Source organism: Amphiura filiformis, chromosome 3 (genome assembly GCF_039555335.1).
Source record: "Amphiura filiformis chromosome 3, Afil_fr2py, whole genome shotgun sequence".
Taxonomy (NCBI): domain Eukaryota; kingdom Metazoa; phylum Echinodermata; class Ophiuroidea; order Amphilepidida; family Amphiuridae; genus Amphiura; species Amphiura filiformis.
The window spans coordinates 27,754,418-27,782,085 of NC_092630.1; the positions used below are offsets into that span (position 1 = coordinate 27,754,418).

The 27,668-nt window shown below is 35.7% G+C and overlaps 1 protein-coding gene across 1 annotated transcript; it reads right to left on the reverse strand.

Annotated features, from left to right (window-relative positions):
- LOC140148304 (large ribosomal subunit protein uL15m-like) lies at positions 1-13,056 on the reverse strand. The gene is made up of 4 exons (XM_072170202.1): positions 12,950-13,056; positions 5,830-5,984; positions 5,089-5,251; positions 1-890 (listed from the first exon to the last, which is right to left on the reverse strand). The coding sequence occupies exons 1-4, from the start codon at positions 13,049-13,051 to the stop codon at positions 429-431; spliced, it is 882 nt and encodes a 293-aa protein (XP_072026303.1). The 5' UTR covers positions 13,052-13,056; the 3' UTR covers positions 1-428.
- Between the last annotated feature and the right edge of the window lie 14,612 nt (positions 13,057-27,668).

Sequence of the window (27,668 nt, forward strand, 5' to 3'; positions counted from 1 at the left end):
TGTTCAGAGCTGCCATATTTTGATCCATGTGAACAAGTGATTTCAAAGTCCACTTGATGTGCAGCAACCTCATCTGCGCTAACACTATACTGTGTCTCGTCTCAAGTTGAGAGTAACGCCATGTTGGATTTCATAGTGGCCAATTCGAATCATGCACGCTAACCTAAACCATTCCCATGGGGTGTATACACACGCATATAATGGCAATTTGTCTGTACACTGGTGACGCAAACCGTGTAAATGCACTGATTCAAATCTGCCACTACAAAATGGCGTTACTGTCAACTTGAGACGAGACACAATAATTGTGTATATCTAGTCTACATATACCTCATAGTTAAACCTCTTAGATATCTCAATTGATGTGTGCACACTGCACTATTATATATCACTCTTGAAATAAAATGCATTTCATTCTCTCTTCTATATCAACTCCTATAGTATTCTTTCAAATCTTCATCAGTAGGTTTCAAGATCGTTCTATCTCTCAAATTCACGACCCAACCCGGCTCAAGTCCAAAGAAAATCTGCAGCGGATTCTTCCTCATCTGAAGCATCCCCGCTTTCGGATCACTAGCAAGATCCGGCAAAGCGTAACCGTACTTCTCCGCCAGAGCTTCCCTGGATTCTTGCACCTTGTCCGGATCTGCGAGATAACCTCGTTTCTCGGGATCCATGTAATATGGCAGGATATCTTTCGGTGGCGTTGCTCTCTTCTTGATTGGTTTACCACGATTAAAGAACATCAGCGGATAGCAGAGCGCATCTAGACTCTGTGGATCGTAGTAACCTAACCTGATGACGCCTCTGTTGCGTTCTACGGCGGCTATTGTGAGTTCGGATGCATGCTGTACTTCAATGTTAACTTGTGTCTGGAACAGATCTGCACCCTGTGGAAAAAAAGAACAGTGAAGAACAAGGTAAATTTAAAAAGGGAAACAAACTAAATGGAAGTAAATGCACTAAATTGTTACCCATGCCCACAGACATAGACAACGACTCGGCAAAGCCATATGTCCAATTTTCCACCCTGATTGTCACATTCCTACAGAATGATTTGACTATGTATCGGCCAAGTGACAGTCTGTGACGACTTGACATCAGATTTCATTGAACTGTTGGAAAAATGGGAGGGCAATGGAAAGATCAGAAACATACGATGTACCTAAACCATTTTTCAGCCTGATGTGGCAGTGACGTCAGTTTGTATATCATTATACAAATCTTATTTGTAGTTCTAATGATGCAGCAACTCTTCAAGCAGAATTAAATGAAAATTTGTCAAATGTTGCATCTTGGTTGAATGAAAATAATCTCACCTTGAATATCAAGAAAACAAAACTCATGATTTTTGGTACTAGTTATATGCTGAATACATTTGATGACATTGATGTTTCATACAATGGTAATAATATTGAAAGAGTTGATAAATTTAAGTATCTTGGTGTTGTATTTGATCAATTATTATCTTGGCATGAACATGTAAACCATCTCTCTTCTAATGTCTCAAAACGTATTGGCATTATTCGTAGACTCAAATATTATCTCCCAAATGATACCCTTAAAATGCTTGCCAATGCCCTTGTCATGCCACACTTTGACTATTGTAGTCCTGTTTGGACAAATTGCATAAACTCTCTTTCAACTTCACTTCAAGTACATCATAATAGACTTGCTCGTATTCTTTTATCAGCGGATATAAGAACACCTATTAAAGACATGATGGATTCTCTTAACTGGGATAAACTTCATACAAGATGGGAGAAACAACTTTTGATTATTGTGTTCAAGTGTCTTACCCATAATGCACCATCATATTTATTTTCTCAATTTTCTTATATGCAATCTCTTCATACTCATGGTACTAGAAGCCAAACTTTCAATTCTCTTGTCATTCCAAAATGGAACATAAATCCTGGTAAGAGAACTTTTCACTACAGATCATGTTATGCTTGGAATAGACTCCCCAAAGACATCCGTGGAAACTTTGATTCTATGACCGTTCATACTTTTAAAAACTGTATTTCAAAATTGTGATTTGACTTAATTATTTGATTTATTGAATTCCACAAATTTATATAATTTTTTGTCTTTTACTCACTATTTGATTGTAAAACTTGTACAATGTTATCTATTCTGTATAATGTAATTATTACTTGACCTGATGTACAATGTAAATACTGTATTTAAGTAACTTTTGCTTCCATGCATTGCTTTTAATTGTTATCAACTTCTTTTATTATTGTGTGCTGTAAATTGTCACTCAGGGCCCCCTTGGAGATCAGTACCAGTTACTGAAGGGGCTACCCTGGTTAAAGAAAGAATAAATAAATAAATAAATTAGGCGCAGTTTCAAGCAGCTAGCGGACTCTCAAAGCGCTGGCAATGCATACGCACGCACAAGCTTAAAGACACCACATAGATGCGTGTGTGAAACAGCTTCCTCAACACGTTGATGTCACTGCCACATCAGGGTGAAAAATAATATACAGGCTATCGCAGTACTCTGAATTACCACCTACAAGCAAAAGATCAAACACAGACAGCCCAACAGATGGCATCCATTCATTCAAGGGAGGGGGGAATGAACATGCAATGGGTCTATCCTACAAGTAATCATCCATACACAAAATTAGCTAAGTCAAGACTTCAATAAACAACTTTATTCCACAAGCTGTATAATCCCTGTCTTGATACTAGGCTAACTCTGAGTATGCTTACATGAAAGGACTCTCCAGGTAATACCATGCAGTTGCAGGTATATGAGAACATTACATGTATCCTCATTTGAGGGTGATACATTATACATGTAGCACGGTATAATGTAAACTTATATGTTGGAAATTTGATGATACCTTATACATAACACAAAATTCCGGAACAAACACATCCTCACTAGCGAACCATGTAATCATCCAAATTAGCCAAGTCAAGACTTCGATAAACAACTTTATTCCGAAAGCTGTATAATCCTTGTCTTGATACTAGGCTAACTCTGAGTATGCTACTTACATGAAAGGACTCTCCAATTAATACCATGCAGTTACAGGTATATGAGAACATTACATGTATCCTCATTTGAGGGTGATACATTATACATGTAGCACGGTATAATGTAAACTTATGTGTTGGAAATTTGATGATACCTTATACATAACACAAAATTCCAGAACAAACACATCCTCACTAGCAAACCACGTAATCATCCGTACACAAAATTTGCCAAGTGAAGACTTCAATAAACAGCTTTATTCCGAAAGCTGTATAATCCCTGTCTTGATACTAGGCTAACTCTAAGTATGCTTACATGAAAGGACAGTTCAATTTATACCATGCAGTTGCAGGTATATGAGAACATTACATGTATCCTCATTTGAGGGCGATACATTATACATGTACAAGTGTAGTACGGTATATTAAAAACTACTGTGTTGGAGATTTGATGATACCTTATACATACCACAAAATGGTAAAACAAACACATCCTCACTAGCAAATCTTATCAGAAACAGTGAAAGACTAAATACGAAAATGGGACGTTGCCAATACCAATTTTTATCACGAGTTTAGTCAAACACTTTCAAAGAAAGTCTTCATCAAGATGTACACCACTGGAAACAAACTGAACTTTTTTTTATATAAATCCTTTGTGAGAGAGGGTTGATAAATAAATGCTACAGATCACTTTCACTTAATGGTTAAAAGACAATTTGTCTTTTACAGACTCTGGAAATGGCAAGTGGTCAAATTTAAATTTAACCACTATGCTTACTTGGTTTCTGCAAAGAAATGTGCGCATCCAAAACAGCCTATACCAGCAGTCCTGCCAAAGTTGCAATGCACTTGAAGGCACAAGTTACATAAGAATGCACAAAGGACACAATAGATTTCTACATGTACCTGTCTATGAACAAGCAGTAAAGTGCAATCATCCATGTAATTCAATGAAAATAACACACTGTTCCCAACAGTTGTTTTCAAAATAATTGCAAAATGTCTGTTTATGAAGAAAATGGGGACAGTGATGGCTGCCTTATCACTGAGTTCTGTACACCCAAGTCAATCAGACTTCACAACTCTCCAAATGGGGCACTGTCCTTCTTAGTCAGATGTAGCTGAGGGATCTTCATCTGAAGTACAGCTGTTTTGTTGTAATCTGTGTATATATTTGTGTACATTTTCCATTAATTTTGTGTGAGCTTTCATGAGAGAAATTTCCTGTGTGGATCTAATACACTTCAAGTCACAATGATCATCACATCCGATTACAATAATCTACCTCTGATGCGAAAAGAACAGGAGAAGTGAATCGAAGTACATGCAACGCATGAGTCAAATGGTTTTTCAACTGCAATCACTTCAAAACCATACAGTATGAACACAATGGGTTCAAATACCAATGCAAAAGTGGAAGAATACTCAGAGAAAATCTGCTACGTTCTGCTTTCTGGGACATCAACGGTTATGTCAAAGTTGGAAAGGAAAAAGGCCTCCTTCTTTCTTTGAGGCTTGTCAGCAAGTTTGAGGCATGGATGCCCACAGAGCTGGCCTGCTACATTTAGTCTTGAGAATGCAACTCAAGAAGTTGACAAAGATGTGTAAGGATCATACAAACCTATGTTTTTGAAACTATCTTTTATGTGTGTATCATAAATGTGTATCTACCATTTAAGCACACATCCCAAAATTAAATATTAAACTGTTCATCTGGACTTACTGTTTTGAGCTGACTACAGTGTCACGTTTCATCCAAAACGTATCTTCAGGCCTAATGGGCTGGTCCTGAATTGTTGACCCATGACCCGGTTGGAGTGACATCATGGGACGAGGTTCCACGATGACTCTCCCGTGATGTCACTCCAACCAGGTGCACGGGTCAACAATTCAGCGGCAGCCCATCAGGCTTGAAGATGTGTCTCGATGAGACGTGATACTGCAGTGCGCTAAAAATAGGTGATATGTATGTATAGTTGTGGAATCAAACTAGAGATATGTCCCTATGTCATCTTAGAAATGTCCCCCAACATGAATGCCATTTCAATTATTATACCGTTCAGGCTGGTCAGCACAAAATCAACACTTACACACCTCATGAGTTAGTTGAATTCCATATTGTTTCTTCCATATGCTGATGTCCCTGCCAGCGTTGATGAAGCTGTTTACATCGATAGGTTTCTCTGGGTTGATACGACCCACATCTATGTAATATTGCAACTCTTCCAGACTCACTGGCATGTATTCCCTTTTTAAGCTGTACAAAAAATAACCAAGAATCAAACCACACAAGTTATAGTAAAAAGCATATTGTTTCTTCATGAACATACCTAACCTAACAGAGTGACATACACAGGATGAGCTTTGTGGAAATTAACACACTAATGGGTGAAACAATTAGACCTGATGAACTGCTGTGCTGGTTTATATCCCATGTTGTAAATCGCACCTACATTATGTAATGAATTTGTAAAGACTTGTTCATATATATATATCAAATATCAAAGGCTGATCATGAAAAGTCCTGCTGTTCAACAAAAAGTAGACAAATTGACAGATTCCATATAGAAAAAATAAAAATATGAACCTTCTAGATATTTGGTGCGTAGAACTTTAGACAAACATAATTATGATAAATGACTCCACCTCCCCACCCCACCCCACCTGTTCACCAAACAATATTAGACTAGATGAGTTGAAACAACCAATTGCTTGTCTGCTGAAACTGGTTTGAAGAGAAAAAAATTGGGGTTCATCAAATTTATAAATTTATGAGCTCTTTAATGTTAATTAGTTTCGGGAAAAAGACTTGTGGTTTACTCATGCTTTACTTACTGATGGCCAACATTAAATGGATATTTTGGCATTTTAATATAGAATGGTGTTGCTCCACCTTCATGTCCAAAGTAAGTCCTGGTACCTCTGGATATCTGCCCACTCTTGCCACGCCCACTTTCGTCTCCTCCGTGTGTACCTCGTTTACTTCGTCTCTAAATAAATAAACAAGAACAATGATAGGTCAGTGTCAATATTCATATATATTACAGTACCGTAACCACACAGGTTAGAGTCCGAAGTTTTCCGTTTTACGGAAAATGGAAGAAAATCACAGAATCGGAGGTACAACACGGAAAATGACTTTTTTGTATGATGTGACAAAAATTGTTAAAAGATAAGAGAAATAAATGTTAAAAACAAGCATGAGTTGTGTATGTCAATTTTTATGATAAAAATACTGTTTAATAATACCAAAATAAAGGTATATTACCAAGGCATGAACCCCCTATATCCCTCCAAACATCGTAATAGTCGCAGGGGTCGAAATAAGCGGTAGCCCGATAGCCACGGCTATTAAATTTTGTGTTGGGCTATTGGATTTTATCTCCATGTAGCCCGTCGGGCTATTGATACTTGCTGCTGTGTTTAAACTCCATGCTATCTATCTCTTGCTTGAGACCCGGCTTGAGACACCCTGCTTATTCAAAAGTACACATATTTTTAAGGAAATTTGATGAGGAATTCAATTATGCTATTAGTTTTAGTGCCAGACATGTGGAGGAAAAAAGTTAATAATAATAATAATAATGGAGGGTTCTTAGTAGGCGCACAATCTTCAAAAGAACTCAAGGCGCACAAACAATAAAGACAAACAAGTTACATATTATGTGAATCCGGAAAAGCACGAAGAAAAAGATGAGTTTTAAGTTGCTTTTTGAACTGCGTAGCGAATGTGTATTCTGGAGGCTGTTTGGAAGCGAGTTCCAAACAGCCGGGCAGCGAAATGAAAGGAGCGTTCACCAGCCGATTTTAGATTTACACGGGGAGATTTCAATAATCTTTCAGTAGAAGATCGAAGTGATCGAGCTGGTTTGTATGCGCAGAGCGTAGCAGACAGATAAGTTGGTAAAGTATCTTCAAAGTGCCGAAAAGCAAAAACAGCTAACTTATACTGAATCCGAAATTCTAATGGCAGCCAGTGAAGCTCATATATGACGGGGTGATATGCTCATACTTCCTTTTCTTCATGATTAAACGGGCGCGCAATTTTGTATTCTTTGAAGTCTGTTAAGTTGGTCAGTGGTGATACCAGTCAAGGACGAGTTACAGAAGTCAAGACGTGATGTAATAATTGAATTGACAAGACATGATGTAGCTTTATCAGACAGATAAGGCCGAATACACCCAATACGTCTTAAAGACAAAAATGATGAACGCCAAACTTCACTGATGTGACTGGACATGGATAACGTTTGATCTAATCTCACCCCAAGGTACTTAACAGACTCCTGTATTTTGATATCAGAATTCAAAATTGTGATGGAATTACTAGCAACCTGCTTAACACGCCAAGTGGTGCCCACAATCATAACCTCGGTCTTATCTGTGTTTAGCATTAGCTTATTGCTGTCCATCCAACATAAAATGTCACTGATACATTCCTGAATTGCGATCTTAGTTACCTCAAACTTCTCAGGAGGACCACTTTGAAATACAACGGTATCATCGGCATACTTATGGAAAGAGCAATTGTGAAGATTGATGACATCTGAGAGGGATTGGGAATATAATGTAAACAAAACTGGCCCCAATACAGAGCCCTGTGGAACCCCGTACAAAAGTGGGCACGGATTTGAAGTAGAACCATTAACAATGACAGATTGGAATCTTTGTGACACATATGAATGAAACCATTTAAGAACATTGCCACTGATACCGAAAGTGATTTCAAGGCGTCTAAGAAGAATTGAGTGGTCAAGCGTATCAAACGCAGCACTGACGCCAAGGAGGGCAACGAGTGAGACAAATTTCTCATCAGAGTTTTTGAGCAGGCGGTCCATGACACTCAGTACTGCGGTTTCAACACTATGACCCTTCCTATACGCAGATTGATTTATTTCCAATAGGTTATTGTCAAAAAGGTGTTGCTGCAATTGACGAAGAACCACTCTTTCTAGAAGTTTTGAGATAAACGGTAGATTGGATACCGGTCTGAAGTTCTTTAGATTATTACAGTCAAGTCCATGTTTCTTAAGAATTGGAACTACAACAGCCTCTTTAAGTTTAGTTGGAACAAAACCTAATAGAAGAGACTCGTTAATGATACGAGTGATTAGAGGAATCAGGCTCTCGGCACATTGTTTGACAATATATGTTGGAAGTGGGTCCAGGATGCAGGTTTTATTGGGCATTTCCTTCATCATAGCAACAATATCCTCTTCACAAACCGGAGAAAAATTATCAAACACTGGACCATCATAAATAGCAAAGCATGGAGGCTGGCAATGCCGAGAATCTAATTCCTCTCTTAGGCCTGTTATTTTGTCAGAGAAGAATTGGCAGAACTTGTCTGGCAATTCATCTACAGGAATATTAGATGGGAGGGCACGAGATTTTGATTTGCCCAGAAGCTCATTTGACACATTGAAAAGTTGTTTGGTGGAAAAACCGACAGAGTCTATTTTACTTCCATAGTAGTCTTTCTTTGCGACAGTAACATGCTTGATAGTATCGTTCCTAGCATTAATATACAACTCTTCGTGAACAGACAGTTTTGTCTTGCGCCAGAGTCGTTCGGCACGCGCCGACGCCTCGTCGCGCATTCTTGACTTCTGTGGTGAGCCAGGGGCGGATGGTCTATCCTTAACACTGCGAGTGGTCAACGGAGCATGCTGATCGAGTGTCTGTCGGAGGGTATCATTATAGGTGTCAAGAAGACTATCGACAGTCAAGTTATTCATGCTAAGGGACAGCACAGACAAGTCCTCTTTCAGTTGATCTGTATCAATTGCCCTCAGATTTCGCGAGGTCACAATCGTTTAGCAGGAGCAGGTCTTAAGATGATAATCTGTCCTAAAATAGCAAAATGATCCGATATCCCACGATAAATACGAACATCATTAAAAGTTATAAGAGATCTTTCATTCCGCATTACGGCCCAATCGAGAATATGATTCTTAATATGGGTAGGTTTATCTACAAGTTGCAAGAGTTGAAAGTCGGATAACACAGCATTAACGCCTTTCACACAAGATTCATCAGGCTCATCGAAGTGCAGGTTAAAGTAACCAATGAATGACAAATCACTGTTTGAATCCGCAGTATGAGGAAAGCATATCGACAAAGTCGCATATGAAACCATTAAAAGTTACATTATTCTTCTTGGTATGATGGATTCTATATAAACAAATGCATGTAACTGAAAGTTGGTTAACACACAACTTCATTTCAACACTTTCAAAGGAAGAGTAGTTCAACGGAGTAAATTTGACATATCTGGATAAGTTGGATCTAATGATAAAAGCAATTCCACCTCCTCTTTTTCCGCAGCGTGGGAAAGAGTAAGACTTGTAACCATGTGGGGTCATTGTACTTTCATATGCCTCATCACCTTCAGCATATAGCCACGTTTCAGTTAACATTAAGATGTCTAGGTCATTATCGAGGATAATTTCAGAAATGTCAGTAGCTACATCGCGACATGATTGAGTATTAAAACACATCCATTTCAGATGATCACGATTAATTTCCATAGGCTTACCATTTTGCGGTGGTAACGCTTACGTGGTAGGCCAGTGCCAATTTCTAGCGATCGAAGTTTGGAAGCCAAATCTTTTGGAAGAAAAATCTTTAGTCAAGCGTGCAGGTTGAATAGCGATCAATTGATCACGATTGTATGCGATATTCGTTGCTGCTCACGATCAATGATGGATGTCAAATTGCTTGGCCTTGGTTCAGCTTGTTGGTCTGGCATGTATAATGGCGTATGCAATATAGGTATGCATCGTGAAGAAAATAACACTGCCAGAACCAAGAGATGGTATCGTGCTAGAACCATAAAAGATGACCAGGAGAATGAGATCGCCATGGCAAACCATATATCCAAAATTCACAGAGCAACACAGAGTACAAGATTCATCAGGCTCATCGAAGTGCAGGTGACAAATCACTGTTTGAATCCGCGTATGAGGAAAGCATATCGACAAAGTCGCACATGAAACCATTAAAAGTTACATTATTCTTCTTGGTATGATGGATTCTATATAAACAAATGCATGTAACTGAAAGTTGGTTAACACACAACTTCATTTCAACACTTTCAAAGGAAGAGTAGTTCAACGGAGTAAATTTGACATATCTGGATAAGTTGGATCTAATGATGAAAGCAATTCCACCTCCTCTTTTTCCGCAACGTGGGAAAGAGTAAGACTTGTAACCATGTGGGGTCATTGTACTTTCATATGCCTCATCACCTTCAGCATATAGCCACGCTTCAGTTAACATTAAGATGTCTAGGTCATTATCGAGGATAATTTCAGAAATGTCAGTAGCTACATCGCGACATGATTGAGTATTAAAACACATCCATTTCAGATGATCACGATTAATTTCCATAGGCTTACCATTTTTGCGGTGGTAACGTTTACGTGGTAGGCCAGTGCCAATTTCTAGCGATCGAAGTTTGGAAGCCAAATCTTTTGGAAGCCAAATCTTTAGTCAAGCGTGCAGGTTGAATAGCGATCAATTGATCACGATTGTACGATATTCGTTGCTCACGATCAATGATGGATGTCAAATTGCTTGGCCTTGGTTCAGCTTGTTGGTCTGGCATGTATAATGGCGTATGCAATATAGGTATGCATCGTGAAGAAAATAACACTGCCAGAACCAAGAGATGGTATCGTGCTAGAACCATAAAAGATGACCAGGAGAATGAGATCGCCATGGCAAACCATATATCCAAAATTCACAGAGCAACACAGAGTACAAACACCAAAAATAAACGCAAACAGGCGGAGCATGAGATCGCTCAAACCTCGCGGCAAGCGACCCAATGCGACCCAATTGGGTCGCATTAATTGATAATGACCCAATTGGGTCGCATTAATTGATAATGTCATACAAATTCTAAAATTATTTTACAATTTTTGACCACCCTGTATGTTTAACGCAAGAGATACCAAAGTTTTTCTTCCTAATTTGTTTGAAGGGCCCATGCAATGTCTTTCTGAATCCATATTTATTTTGAGCTACATAACTTTCAGAAAAAGAAAATATGGGGTTTACCATGACAAGAAAGATGCTAATTTTGTTGATCTTCCACCCTGTCAGGCCTTATATTAAGTATGCCTGGACCAGGAGCTAAAATGAGCTCCAGGTCCCAAAGATGGCTCCTGGTCCTATAGTTTGTAGTGTAAAATATTTGATACACCAGGAGCCAAAACTGGGCAACCATGGGGTAAAAAAAGCCTGGGTGCCTGGTTAATATAAGCCTTGCACCCTGTATATTTCTTACCCACCCTGTATTATGATGTTATACTTTGTTGATTTGGCATCCTTGTAATATTATAAGCTTTCCAGAAATTATACTTATAATGGTCTAAAATGTATTCATTAAAAGTTGTGTTGAAGTGAATCAAAATTGGTGATATTTTTATCATTTAACATTATGTTACACAAAAGATGACCAATTCATGACATGTGACCATGAGTCAACTGACTTCTGTATCTTTTGAGTAAAGATTGCCTATTTTGAACAGGCCAAACTGTTGTTGAAGTGCAATTTTAGTAACTTTGATGCGATCGCCATTCGTGATCGGCTGTGTTTACTTCTGAACTTCCATTGCTTTAGATGGTGTCATGCTTCAGCGAATTTTGAATGCAACTGTCTAGACTTCTCGAGCAAATTGAAAACACTGATTATCCTTCACAACAGAAATTAACACAGTAGAAATTATCATGACATGAATGCGCAATCATTAAAGATTGACCCGCTTTTAGACATAATGAGCTTGTGACGTAGCTGGACATGATTAACATGACATAAATTATAATCATGTACTATACTGGCAATTATAATTTATATCACATTGTATAATATGATCAATAACTAAATTACTAGTAAACAAAGGTTGAGAACAGAATAGTGAAACAGTCAACAGAAATTAACAGTCATTAGGTATGCTAGGTGAATTCAAATTTGCCATCAAACTGCATCATTTTATATATCAAATTAAAGCCCTTGAGTAAACAAAGCCAAAACTGAAAACCTTTTTTTCATGGCACTTTCCGAGCAAAGTTACATCTTGTCAAAGATTGACTTTCATCAAACAATGTCAAAAAGATTCAGCTAGCAAAATTCCCCCAAAAAAGCATATCGGTGGAGTTTCTAGATCTTAGTCTCAAGTTATGATAGCAGCTTTTTTTTTAATGGAACTGCTATCAAAATCCCTTATCACCATAAAAAATCATATATTTGGGTCCAGTGAAGTATAGAAAACATATTTATAAATGTAGGTTTCTTTCTTCGGCCAGTTGTTTTAAATTTCTATGTAAAAATGCATTGACATTGTCGGCGAATTTGGCTGACTAGCAAATGTATTTGCCTGGCATACCTACAGTCATGACAGACAGTCAACTCAATTCACAATTCAATTTGAATTGCACTGCCACAGTGTTCGAATTTAGGAAAAATAAATGGTTGTCCCACGGACAACCAGATTACAATTTCTGGTTGTCCGTCTAAGTTTCTGGTTGTCCGTAGGCCTACAAATGTGACTTTTGGCTAGATTTATGGTTGTCCGGCGCGACAACCGAATCAGTATTTTTATTGTCCGGCGACTTTTTAGTTGTCCCGGCAACCGGACAACCAAAATTTCGAACGCTGCACTGCCACGACAAATTACAATCTCATGAATCAGAATGCAATCTCATTTTTTAGACATTTTCATGTTAAACTGTCCCGCGTTTTCGACGTAAATGGCACGCAGCTGACATACCCTAAAAATATTATGCACGTTTTGTGCAGCTGACATACCCTGAAAAAAATATGCACGTTTTGTTGAGTAAAGGGTGCAGAATTATGATCCCTTCAACAAATAACCATGTTTTAATCCGTTCATAAAACACTTAAATTTACAACTATTTCAAAAAATATACACGTGTGAATCATTTATACCTTTTTTCTGCTCCCTGGATTTCCTTTCAAGGAGGAAAGAGTAAATCTGGGCATATTTCGCAGCGTTTCTAACGCATACTGTGCTCCTTTGCGAGCTGCCATGTTGATGCGATTCTTTTTCTGATAGGAGCACCACGAAGTGGTGGACGCAAGAAACAGCGGGTACAGGTCATAGAAACAGTTTTGATGAGCCATTTGATTTTTCCGCATTTTTTTATAAGTGATAGTGTCACCCCGCGCCCGGGAGTGTCACTTTTTGTTTGTTTGTTTGTTTCTTTATTTATTTACTTCTTTCTTTCTTTCTTTCTTTCTTTCTTTCTTTTCTTTCATTCCTTTCCTTTCTTCCTTCCTTCCTGGCCTTCCTTCCTTTCTTTCTTTCTTTCTTTCTTTCTTTCTTTCTTTCTTTCTTTCTTTCTTTCTTTCTTTCTTTCTTTCTTTCTTTCTTTCTTTCTTTCTTTCTTTCTTTCTTTCTTTCTTTCTTTCTTTCTTTCTTTCTTTTCTTTCTTTCTTTCTTTCTTTCTTTCTTTTTCTTTCTTTCTTTCTTTCTTTCTTTCTTTCTTTCTTTCTTTCTTTCTTTCTTTCTTTCTTTCTTTCTTTCTTTCTTTCTTTCTTTCTTTCTTTCTTTCTTTCTTTCTTTCTTTCTTTCTTTCTTTCATGCAGTTACCGGTACTGTCCGTTTTATAAATTATATACGCAGTGCTCTCACCATTGAGGTAGGCCTACTAGGTGTGACCTCTACAAATAATTAGAAGTAGGCCTAATAGGCTATATGCCATTGCCTAGTTAACGTCACTGTGTGAAAAATAACCGGCCAATATTTAAAGTACTCTCTGAAATTCTAGAAAATATAGTTTTGTAACATGTCCTTATTGTCCTAAATTTTTTAGCTAATTTAGGTGTTTGGAAATATTCGCACTTTGGTGTTTTAGGAAGGATATGTAAACGACAGATAACACCAAAAGAAATTATTTCCAAACCGTGTTAAGTTTACAACCATTATGTTTCTCATTTTCAAGAATGCTGGTTAACAATGTCAATGTGCATACTATTGTCTCATTTCGTAAACAACGGCCCACAGAGTATATCTTGCGTTTGCGTTATAATCGGTTACCCAATACCGCACAGGTAAAACAGAAACATATGTAGTGTGGATTTAACCAGAGAAGATCTGATTTAACATAGGCCTAGTTGAGCTGTTTTCAATTAGTGTTATCTTGGTTTAATAGCTTTTAATAAGTCCTGCAAAGGTCGTGGTGAATTCTACTGTAGACATGACTGCATCGTGTCTATCTTTCTTTTTTATTCATTCTTTTTTTCTTTCTTTCTTTCTCAAAGTTTCTTTCTTGCCCAATTACACTCTCTCTAAAGAATGAATTTTAACATTTAAAATTAATTCAATTTTAATATAGGGCCTATACAGTTTTCTTTTAATTCAATTGGGAATAGAATTGTCAAAGAAGCTAGTATTTTAATTTAGGTATAATGTATTAGTGTGCATGTGCGTCAAATTCTTTCGCAATTCTAGGATTGTGATGCGGCAGTAATGTAAATGAGTGAAAAACTCACCAAGAGTGAGAAGAGTGGAAATATCACCAAAAGAGTTAAAATCACTCCTAAAAGAGCAAAAACTACTATTTCAAGATATGATATAAGAGACATTACTGGAAATAGAGCAATGTCTCTTATATCCTTTATGTCCCATTACACACTCTCTAAAGATTGAGAAGATCGAAAATCAAATGAGTGAGAAGGGTGAAATATATGTGGCGTGTCATGTCAAAAGGGGACACTTTTGGGCAGGATCGTAAATGGAGAAATAGCCAAAAATCTGCCCGGGTGATTTTTTTTCACAATTTGGGTTTGTTGCGAATTTGTGATGTTATTAATGTTAAAAATATTGTCTGATAGTTTCAGACAGGAATATAACTGACATCTTGTATTTGTTGAGACATTTTTCAAGGTAATTCCTACTCTCAACATTGTCAATAATATTTTTAAAGGCTGATATCTCAATTTCCAATTTTATAATACGATAACTTACGAACTCAATATCTTCGCTTAGGAATGTCCAATTTCATTGGGGGAAACGGCGTTGTGGAGCAAAATATCTCTATATTTAAGATATGTAAAAACCTCAAAATTGATAACCTGCCCAAAAGTGTCTCCTTTTGACATGACACGTCACATATATCCAAAATCACTCTTACTCTCTAAATGTACACCAAGTGGAAAGAGTGAAAAAAAGGAGTAATAAGAGAGTGAGTGGAAAATTTTCACTCTAAAAGGATTGAATATTGCCTAAGAAAATGTACTTTCTTTCATTGTAGAGTATTTTTAAAACGGGTTGTCATTCGCTCAACTCCTTGAAAGAGTGGAAATTCACTCTTTTACATTAGATAGTAGAAGAGTGAAAACCACTCCTAATCTTTCAAGATATGATATAAGAGACATTACTGGAAAAAGTGTAATGTCCCTTATATCATATCTTGAATAGAGTGGTTTTCACTCTTTAGGGGTGATTTTTTGGAGAGCGAGTCTGTCACTCTTTTACATTAAGAGAGTATTAACTATTATGTGATTATGAATTGAATTTTTTTTATCTACCGCTTAACTTTCTATCTACTGAAGATAGCACTGAATAAATTCACAATTCTATATATGTTTTGCATAACAAAAGTAAGAAAATTAAAGGACAAAAGAAGAAAGAACGAAAGACATTTTGAGTGATATTCAGTTGAAAGAAGGTAGTATGCCTGTCTTTTTCTCTCCCCCTCACCTCTCCCCCTGTCTCTATCTTTTTCCTCTCTTCTTTTATTTTTTCTCATGAATCCCCATCAAAATAAACTTACCTAAAGACAAAAATAATTGCTATAGTCTACTTACTGTGGGCTAGCCAGCTACAGGGACCGCGCATCTGGTGTTTGCTAGAAGCTAAATAAATGCGGCAAGCATCTCAACTATATCGAGTTACCATTAGCTCCTTTGACTATTGCTTTAATTAATTCGTTTCATTGAAACCATTGGTAGCTCGATTGAGTGCCATTAGTCAGGTAATCACAAAATCCTACTTCCGGTACTCTCCAAGCAAACACTAAAAATGTCCTTAACAAAAACAAAATTGAACGGTTTGGGTAAGCTTAAGCATATCTTCTTGAAAAGTTGATTGTGACACTAATCCAGGAAGAATCGGTACATACATGAGCACCAAGAAACATTGATAAAGAAACATGATATGGGATTTAGTTTCAAGACTGACATTCATAAAAAAAAAGTTGATATCATTATTAAAATAATACAAAAATTTTAGGTCTTTGTGGTATGAGAAAACTGCATCAATTGTGTTTTTGTGGTATTATGAGTTTGACGGATTGAGGATTGGTTTAAGCTTTTATGTGCAAAATACAGGGTTGGCCTTAGGGCTGGGTCCATATGTGGCCCTGGAAGGGAGGGGGTAACTTCTGTTGAATTAGGGGTTTTGTATTGTGAGCAAGGGTTAGTGGTAACAATGATTTCTTATGAGCAGTTCAGATGGATGACAATTTATATAATTTGGGTTTGAGTTTAGTGCCTACAGCTCTGATTAGTTTGATTTGGCATTAGGTCTTGCATAATAGATTTTGGCATATTGCATAAAGGCGTGTAGCCATAGGGTCCCGGGCATAGGGTAGCAGATATATTAATTAGTGCAATATTAAACATGTCAAGTTTCAAGTTTGTAAAAGTCAGAGACAACAAATAGTAGTTCTATTGTATAACTGTCTCTGATCAATTGAACATGAAAGGTATATGAAACACACGATTTTGAAGGAAAAAAATAATATGAAGTGTTTAAAAGAGACCATTTCAGATTTTGAGATGACAAAAAGTTGCATAAATCAAAAACGCTTTTTTGGAGAAAAAAAATTAAAACTTGGCAAGTAAGGTTTTCTCATCAATACACACATCCTATATAATTTTCAAGGAGTTCTGTGCATGACACCGTAGCCGATAAAGCCACCTTAAACACAATATACATGAAAAAGGTCTCATTCATAGAACAAAAGAATCTTTTGGGTTTTTCAAATTATCAGAATAATTATAATTATTTCAGTAATCCAGAAAACAATTATCGCATAAAATGGCAATTAAATGTCAAGCTATCGTTATAATAATAATTTACAAACGAGACGAAATACATAACATTCAAAAATTAGTTTAGATTAAATTTTCCAAGAAGTTCTATTAAATGTCTATACGTCTAACCTACTTGTCAACCGATTTGACGATAACTATTTGTGATTTGAAGCATACATCCTGAGATAAAAATAAAACAATGCATCTCAAAATGGTAGACCTACGGGAAACAAACATTTGTCAGCATCTATAAAATTTTTTTTTTTTAAGTGGGTCGGAGGGGAGCACCTATATATGTGTTTCCACTCAAATATTGAGACAAATAAAGCTGACACACAAGAGGAATAGTACGGGTTCTATATTAAGTAGATCCCAAGGCTTGATATAAGGGGTGTCATTTCCATCACATTCACATGAGCAGTGTTTTGGGAGGGAAAAAACGCCCAAAATTTTCGTTTTTAGATATATCTTATTGGCCTTAATTCAAGAACTACAAGACCTATAGAATATAAATGCGATTATTGGCTTTCATTATTCAGTTTCTATCAGATTAATGTAATAACAGCTCATGCCAGTCCACTCGCCTTAAATTTGCCAAACATTTTTCCAGCCCTAACCCAATATTTACCAAACATCATCACGGTGTACATATTTTTTACAGATTAAAAAAATAGTATAATATACCTATAATGTGATTATGCGAGAGAGTCTATATGTATAATGCAATATTGAATTCACCTCGCATGGTTTCCCCTGATCACTTTACCAACAATAAATTGATCAAATGAATTAATAAATGAATAATAGTCATATTGATTTGTGAATTTAATAACTACCAATCATATAAAGGATTTACATAATATCTGATAAAGAATTCTGGTCATGGTTTTCTCTGCATCTGGTGATGACTTTGATCATGTAAATGAATGCATGTGGTCAGTATAATGCAAAGCAAATTATACGGTATAATCATTCAGTGGAAAATAAGAAAATGCGGTTGACATTCTGAAGACAGTATGAGCCAAGACTATTAACTCAAAAGGTTAGAAAATGCAACCTAAATTCTTTTTTCACAATACACCTTTTCTCATATTTCGCATGGGTTGATTTTTTTCTAGACGTTTGGAATGTTCTTGCAATTCACTGTGAAAAAAATAGGTTGAACTTGTTTTTGACCTTTTCGGGATTTTGAAACTGAAAATTATACTTACTACTATCTACCGTAGATAGCAATTTACTGATATAACTGCTATCAACGGTAGATATCAGTTTACTGCTAGGCCTATTTTCCGTAGCTAGCAGTTTACTGCTATAACTGCTATCAACGGTAGATATCATTTTACTGCTATCTACCGTAGATAGCAGTTTACTGCTGCTATCAACGGTAGATAGCAGTTTACTGCTATCTACCGTAGATAGCAGTTTATTAATATAACTGATGTCAACGGTATAGATATCAGTTTACTGCTATCTATCGTAGATAGCAGTTTACTGTTAACTGCTATCTACCGTAGATAGCAGTTTACTGCTATATACTGCTATCTACGGTAGATAGCAGTTTACTGCTATCTACCGTAGCAGTTTACTGCTATCTACCGTAGATAACAGTTTCACCGGACGCGGATATACACCTAATAAGTGTATGTAACTTATTTTTCATCAATATTTTGCCAAAAGTTCTTGAAAGAAGATTCGCTTCTTATAATTAATGGTCAAAATTGTTGTTCCTGTTGTTGTTATCGTTATTATATTAATCGTCGTCGTCGTTGTTGTAGTTTCTACTGCCCATGGCTTCTATGCAAACTACTATGTTGCTGTTGTTGTTGTTGTTGTCGTTGTTATTATAGTTGCTATTGTCACTGCTGTTATTGCTGTTGTTGTTGTTGCTGTTGCTGTTGCTGCTGCTGTTGTTGTCGTGGTTGTCGTTCTTGTTGTTGCTGTTGATGCTGTCGTATTTGTTGTTTTGCTACTGGTGCTGTAATATTTGTTGTTGTTGTTGTTGCTGCTGCTGCTGCTGATACATGCTGTATTACTATACTGGTATTTCTTATTGCTGTTATTGTTATTGTTGTTACTGCTGTTGCTACCTGCTCCTGCTAAAGTTCTGCAAAGGATGCCCAAATCTTATCATCTGCAAACGAGTCTCCACATAATTTAAAAGAGATTATCTAGTTCCTCATTGAGAAAAATAATCGATTTTCAGCGTAACATTCCACCGAAAACAGAACTTGCGTTCAAACATCATTCTAGGCTGTAGAAATATTATGGTAGTGTTCAAATAATAGAGACATACATGTAGTATACCCCTATAAAAGAAGTAGGCCGATATTTCGGGAATGAAAACATTATGGGAACAGACACACGTGTCTGAGGATTAAGGCTCTACTATTTCAAAGAACAGGAAAATAACAATAACTCATATATACTTCGGCATATCTATGCCAAAGAGGTTGATACCCATAAATTGACACAACTTTCTTTTCAAATGAGCATTATCTTGAACATCTGGCAGTATAACTGAATAAAATTTTACTAAACCTCTTGTAAATATTGCCGAAAACTAGTTAAAAAGTGTGGAATTTGAAAAAGGAGAAGTGTGATATGGCGCAGCTAATGAAACTTCATAGCTAGAATGCAATCGGTGGGATTATACCAAAGAAGGGCGGGTAAAGTGACACGGTGACACGAGTTTAGCGCGTATATAATATTCAAGTTCGTGATGGCGGAAGCTTCTGATATTTTAAGTATTTGCAAAATAAAGCTACAATAATTTGATCGTGAAATGTGATTATTTTATTGCGTTTTAAATAATCATTAGTATTGTATGTGTGTACAATATAGGACGCTTTGACGGGGGTGAATTAATATTATATGCATGCATGAAACTATAGTCTTCTAATATGAAAAGTATATGAATTTCGAAGTGATTATAAGATAATACTGAAATTTAATATTGAGAGAATAAACTGTATTGAAATTGAATTTATTTTAAATACATTCTTTTTAGAGTGTGTAATGAAGCATTACATTATTGATATTGTGATTAGTAATTCTTGAGGTAGCTTAGTAGAATAATGAATTTTGTAAAGAGAATTATTGCTATCTACGGTAGATAGCAACTTTTTCCCAATGTACAGATATGACTTTACGAAAACGTATTAGTTGTTTTCAAATGTAAACAGGTATTTTGCAACAACTAAAAGTGGTATTTCGTAATCCACAGCCTCATCCCTCCACTTTTCTCAAAAAAAAATTGAGACAAAAATTTTCTTGCAAATTAGGTTAATTCATTTAGCAAAATTATTGTTAAATTTGAACACATGGAGCAGTAATACACATAATCATGCATAACTCGCAAACGCAAAATCGGAATCAACTGAAATTTGGGGAATAAGATTTGTTCGTGGACATCTACTGAAAAATGTCATATAAAGAGGATGCTAGGATCACGAAATACTCCTTTAATAGTTGTTAAAAATACTAATTTTAAAAGCAACAAGAAGGGAACAAATGAAAACAAAGAATAAAATTATACAAATTTGCAATATTTTGTTGTGAGGTCATGCACTATTTCTTTACCCAATTGATTTTTGTTCGGTCGGTGTAGAGAGTACGAAAGAGGGAAATAGAAAGAGATGAGAGAGAAAGAGAGAAGGAGGGGAGTAGGAGCGATTGTGAAGACGTCGCTCGTAATAATTTCATTTGTGAGTAATTGTAAAAACACGCAACATATTTCATAATTTGGTGCAGTCATAAACTTAATTTTATATCAACAACTTTGTATAATTGTGGCTGTATCGGTCAAATTTGCTCATGGATATGAATTATGATTTATAGCTGGAAGGGTAATTGAAAATGTAATTATTTATTTTATTGACGTTTGATTTTTTCCTCAAAAAATCAATGTTTTGTTTCGCATGCTCTTTATATTAACATTAATTATGTTTCAATCATCAAATATTGCTTTCAACTTTATGAAGAACAAAGAAAGCAAGAAAAAAGAAAGAAAGAAAGAAAGAAAGAAAGAAAGAAAGAAAGAAAGAAAGAAAGAAAGAAAGAAAGAAAGAAAGAAAGAAAGAAAGAAAGAAAGAAAGAAAGAAAGAAAGAAAGAAAGAAAGAAAGTAAGTAAGAAAGAAAGAAAGAAAGAAAGAAAGAAAGAAAGAAAGAAAGAAAGAAAGAAGGAAAGAAGGAAAGAAAGAAAGAAAGAAAGAAAGAAAGAAAGAAAGAAAGAAAGAAAGAAAGAAAGAAAGAAAGAAAGAAAGAAGGAAAAAAAGAAAAGAAAAAAAACAAAGAAAGAAAGAAAGAAAGAAAGAAAGGAAGAAAGAAAGAAAGAAAGAAAGAAAGAAAGAAAGAAAGAAAGAAAGAAAGAAAGAAAGAAAGAAAGAAAGAAAGAAAGAAAGAGTGAGAATAGATATTTAAAGAAGGTAACAAATTCATGTGCTATCTTCAGTAGATAGCAAGTACTGTCCTCGTTATATGTAACAAACCAATTAGGTATTAAATTAGGCAGCAAATGTATATTACTATCTTCAGTAGATAGCACATTTTGTAATTTCTTCAATTTTATGTCCAAAGAGTGGAAAAAAAGGTAGCAACTTTATGTGCTATCTTCAGTAGATAGCAAGTTCTGTCATCGGTAGATAACAAATCCATTAGGTAGATATTTTTTTGATAATTATCTTCATTTATAGTAAAGCTTGAGCTATCTTCAATTTCGACTGCATTTCTAAATCAGAACCTTGAAGTTGAAGGTAGACAGAAGAAATAATTAAGCATGAAAAAATGAAAAGTAAAAGGAAGCATGATCATTATAGAAACAAAGATTTTTTTAAAATTCTTTTTCAATATACTATAGTATGGCATCAAACAATTATAGAATTACATTATACATATTCATTACAAATATTCAAGATTTCATCATCTGTAGCCAGTATTAACTACCGGTATAATAGCTTGTATTTCTTTCATCGAGTGTTGAAGTTTAACAAAACAATACAGTGATTTGAGAACAAAGCAGCCAATGATCGTCGCATCTGAGACCCAACACCAACACGATTTTTCAATAATAATGATGATACATCAATAATTTGCACCAATGTTTTAATTTTGTATTTTGACAATAATACATCATTCCATATTTAATAATTTAACATGACCTTATTCTATATTTTAATGTTCAAGAAGTGCTCATATTTTGACCTCTATATATCAAATGTGATTTTTAATTTCATAATTTGAACTACAGGACGCATTAAAAGTTGACTACAAATTCGGAAATTTCATGATGTAGTTTGTTTTAGTCCCTTGGCTTTTTATAAAACATCTCATATATCCCAGGGCATCATTTGCAAGTACATACGGACTTGATATACGGCTGTGTCGCTCCCTCAGGCTCTCGATACCCTTACTAAAGGCCAGAATCGTTTTTGCGGGCAATTTACCGCTTCAAACTATCAAAAATAATTACCTTTCATTTCAGTTTGTGACTTCTTACCCATCGCTGTAAACCGCGCCATTATGACATGTTTTCTTAAGCAATTTGCTTCTGTGCGATTCGGCTGGTGAGTGCATAGAAAATAAACGAATAAATGCCGGTTATGATTAACATTAGGAGCGTACAAATTGATGACCCTATCGTGCAAATCAAAAGCTTTATTAATAGCTGCCTTTATTGGACTGCTTGTTAAAATATAACGCTTACTTTAACTTTTAACAATCCTTGTACACTTCAGCATTATTCTATACTGTAACCACTTTTTGTATATAAGTTAAAATGGGGTATTTAACTTAATGCATATAGTCATAAAACACGACTTGCTTTTTACAACTTGGTAATACTTCATTGCTCACGATGTATCATTTGCAAATTTCAGTTTGAATTTCAACACTTGCAATATTTCATCCTCACACTTATCATTACACTTCAGAATCTACTACAGAGCAGCTCGGATGAAACTGAGCCGAAAAGAGGATGAGAAAAGTTGATGAAGTGTTCGGCGGTAACATTTAGAGAACGTGCTGATATGTGGAACTTTGGTTAAGTGCAGGTGTTATGTAGGGTCGTATGTACGGGCACGTAAAAGACTGAATTGATATAACGCAAACGGGACCTGAAAGCTTTTAGCGTCGCCGTAGACACGAGAAGGAAAAAAAATCTGAGATGAGTCTTTTATACAGGTTAGCTAACCACGGCATGGGTGTTAGTCTTTTCACACTGTTTGGTGGTGTGTTTTCTTGATTAAATACGCTGCATGGAGAAATCAAAGACATGGAAATGAGTTGATAGGTTCCAAACATGAGAAAAAACCTAAAGATTTGTATAGCAATTTTTGAGTTTTACCAAATGTGTAGATGAAATTTGATGAAACTATACTCTTTGCCTTTATATAACAATTGTTTTGAGATACAAAACAATTATAAGAAAACAATGCAAATATATAAATGTGTATATTTTCTTAAGTCATCTAATGATCATTGACCAACATAATTATACGCACTTGGGAATTCTAAAGAATGATATTGAATATCCATTATTATATTTTCAGAAAGTTTATCCAAAACTATCTCATATAAATATACATCTGGTAGGCCAATGACCACATGAGTTCAATAGTTATGTGGTAATATGAAAAAGAATAAAATAATTTCATCGGGATCATAATACATCTGGTAGGCCAATGACCACATGAGTTCAATAATTATGTGGTAATATTATTTTTACTATATTTATTTGACCTCTTTTCATCTAAACCATCGTTGAAGTGATGAAAATGAAAAGTAAAGATCGGCAATTTTTTTTCATTTAATAGCTTTGTATAATGGCCCTTCAAAATTACTTTGAATCACATTTACCACTTCTGCCTAAATTCATTGATTCCTCTATGCAGAGTATTATTCCAAATTAGGAAGAAAATAACATATTATAAATTATAGTTCATACTAAGATCCCGATGAAATTATTTTATTCTTTTTCATTTGTTTAATTTCGTTACTTATTATACCTTCAGGCATTCACATGGCCGTGGGCTATATACCGCGAGCAATTGCGACATCAACGTGCTTTTCCGTAACCTGCGGTACCATGCAGTAGGCACGTATAAGTTAGCTAACACACGCAGTCACGCAAACCGCTTAACGCATTTTAGTACGACAAAGACCAAGATCATCATCATCATCATCATCATCATCATCATCATCATCATCATCATCATCATCATCATCATCATCATCATCATCATCATCATCATCATCATCATCATCAACAACAACAACAACATCGATAACAACATCAACATCGTCATCCATTTCCTTATTTTCTACCTTTTTCTTCATTCCTTTACTACATTCATCTCATTTTTGTTCATTTCTTCGTTCACTCTGAATAGTCTATACACGTACACGCAGTAGCAATGGGTTATTCCGTTTTAAGTCCACACCCCCTGTGGAAGTGGGGGGCCAGTCAGGGTGATGTAAAAAATGTAAAAAATGGTCGCGAAGCGGCCATCGCGTCACGCTTGCGCGACGCAGGGGGGTGTCTAAGGGGGGATGTGCCCCCTTCAGAAGTGAGAAACTTTTGCAAAATGAAGGCCCAATTGAAGCCATTTGGTGGACCATTCTGGCACTATTATTGTGTACAATTTTAGTTTGAAAAATCCGAAAATGGGTTAAATGAAGGCCCAAATTGAAGCCATTCATGGATAAGCTTTCACTATAATTGTATAAATTATTGCTTTTAGTGTTGGATGTCCTAATACAGGGGAGTTGGAAAATTTTGCAAAATGAAGGTCCAATTGAAGCCATTTAGTGCATCATTTTTACACTTTCTTTAGGCATGTTAAGGGTCTAGAATAGAGATTTGATTATTTATGTTCACCCAGACATGTTACACACAGCATTTTATGGGTTAAAAGTGGGGGGGCCAGGCCCCCCTGGTCAAAAAAGTGGAGGGGCCACTGGCCCCCCTGGCCCCCCCGGTTATGAATTTCAAATGGAATGAACACATTAGGTGGCTCCATTTGAATTACATACACCCTCTGAGAAAGATTCAACTTGAATCTTCCACTGAGGAGGGTGAGTTTCAAATGGAGCTGCTAAAGTGTTCATTCTATTTAAAATTCATACTCCCCCTGTGGAAGGTATTTCCAAAATCTTCCACAGGGGTAGTGTGGATTTTAAATGGAATAGCCCAATTAAAATAGGCTATCAATCAATTTGCAATAGAAAACGCTCAAATGTGACCTAACTTACAGCAAATTGTTCTTTTTTATTCGATTAGTTACAAGAACGGAAAACAGCCTGTGTTTTAATAATAAGTAATCTCTGCATTAGGTGATATTTAACAATGACCAAACCTAAAAATAACATTTAATCAATCATGCTGTAAGGAGCACAATACAACTCGCATATATCAAAAGGTACAAGTGTAATGATTTTTATTAAACGTTAGGCAATACTGCTATTGGCATAGGGCATTTTTGGCTTAAACACTAATCGTTGTGCTAAATTGCTTTCATTGACAAATCGTATTTATAACAGTGTGTATTTCCTTCCAATGAAAATGACCTATGGTCAAACACTTTTTTTATTATATCATTTCACTTACGCACGCCGACAGAAAATAGCTACTCAAAATAATGCAAAGTATTTTCGGCCAAAATATATTTTAAAACCCCCGCTCGGCAATATTTGTCTGTAAGACCATCCCCGCAAGTTATTAAGCATAGCGAGAACTGATGACCACTACCGCGAGAGGCCTCCGGTGAAGCAAATTGCCAAAGCGCCGATTCCGTGAGCTCGCATAGATATTAGCAAGTTTATCGGTGATGCATGAGGATGAACCTACCAAACAACACTCTAAAATTAGTCGCAGTATTATTAAAACTGCTCCTCTTCATTCATTTTAGTTTAATTTAAAAAATTCACGATGAAGAGTTAGACTATAAAGGATCTTCTTTCCAATTTATTGATATATAATAATAGCAGAGAAAATTTGTATAATTTAATAAGCAAAAGTTAAAATAAAAACACGGAAGATCCTGGGGACATGAAGTCGGAGGTTGATCGTGCTAGTGCATATAGTCAGGCTTGTTTGCGTTCTTATAACTTTAAGGCTACTGCATCGCCGATGCCTTATCATCTACAGAATGCTTGAGATAGCTTTCCTAAACATACTAAATACTGACTGTAAGGGATGAAGTAAAAATCCCCTCATAAAATATCAGTATTCATATTATGTTTAAAATCTCTTTTCATTTGTGTGAATTTTTTTAATATATTAATTTTTTGCAACCATTTTATAGGTTCGAAAATATGCAGAGATTGTATGTACGCGATAATAATAAAATACTTACAGTTATTCAAAGGGCTAATTTCAACTAATTATGCATGTGTCAAAGTATGAATTATAATTTATTATAAAGCAGATAAAATGTGACAATCTTGCGATACAAGAATGAACATATTATATGCTAACTAACTAAGATAGCATCCACCAAATGCTTTCAAATATTATTGAAGATAGCAACAACGTAATATTAACTGAAGATATCAACCACGTAATATTAACGGAAGATAGCAACCACGTAATATTAACTGAAGATAGCAACCACGTAATATTAACTGAAGATAGCAACCACGTAATATTAACTGAAGATAGCAACCACGTAATATTAACTGAAGATAGCAACCACGTAATATTAACTGAAGATAGCAACAACGTAATATTAACTGAAGATAGCAACCACGTAATGTTAACTGAAGATAGCAACCACGTAATATTAACTGAAGATAGCAACCACGTAAGTGATCCGATTGGCAGCTACTCTACCTTATCAAGATGCAAATTTGAGTGTCAGGTGAAAGCTAATATTTTTCTCATAAACCCAGGGAAATTTTAGGCTTAAATATATTTTGGATAGGTGTTACAAAAACATTTTGGTGGTACATCAGCCCGGAAGTCATGTTTATGGGTCACGATGATACACATTTTTGCTTTTAGAATCCAACCAGGTTTTCTGTGCTATCTACTGAAGATAGCAATATTGCAATAAATGCACCACGTGTTCTGTGCTATCTATTGAAGATAACAATATTGTAATCAATGCACCACGTGTTCGGTGATATCTACTGAAGATAGCAATATTGTAGTAAATGCACCACGTTTTCTGTGCTATCTACTGAAGATAGCAATAATGTAATAAATGGACCACTCTGTGTTATCTACTGAAGATAGCAATATTGCAATAAATGCAACACGTGTTCTGAGCTATCTACTGAAGATAACAATATTGTAATCAATGCACCACGTGTTCGGTGCTATCTACTGAAGATAGCAATATTGTAATAAATGCACCACGTTTTCTGTGTTATCTACTGAAGATAGCAAAATTGTAATAAATGCACCACGTTTTCTGTGTTATCTACTGAAGATAGCAAAATTGTAATAAATGCACCACGTGTTCTGTGCTATCTACTGAAGATAGCAAAATTGTAATAAATGCACCACGTGTTGCTATTTTTGATCATCTATCATGATCCTTCATTTCAATGGGAACATAATATATATCTACAAATCTTGAAAGTCATATTTTGACAAATATGTGTAGAA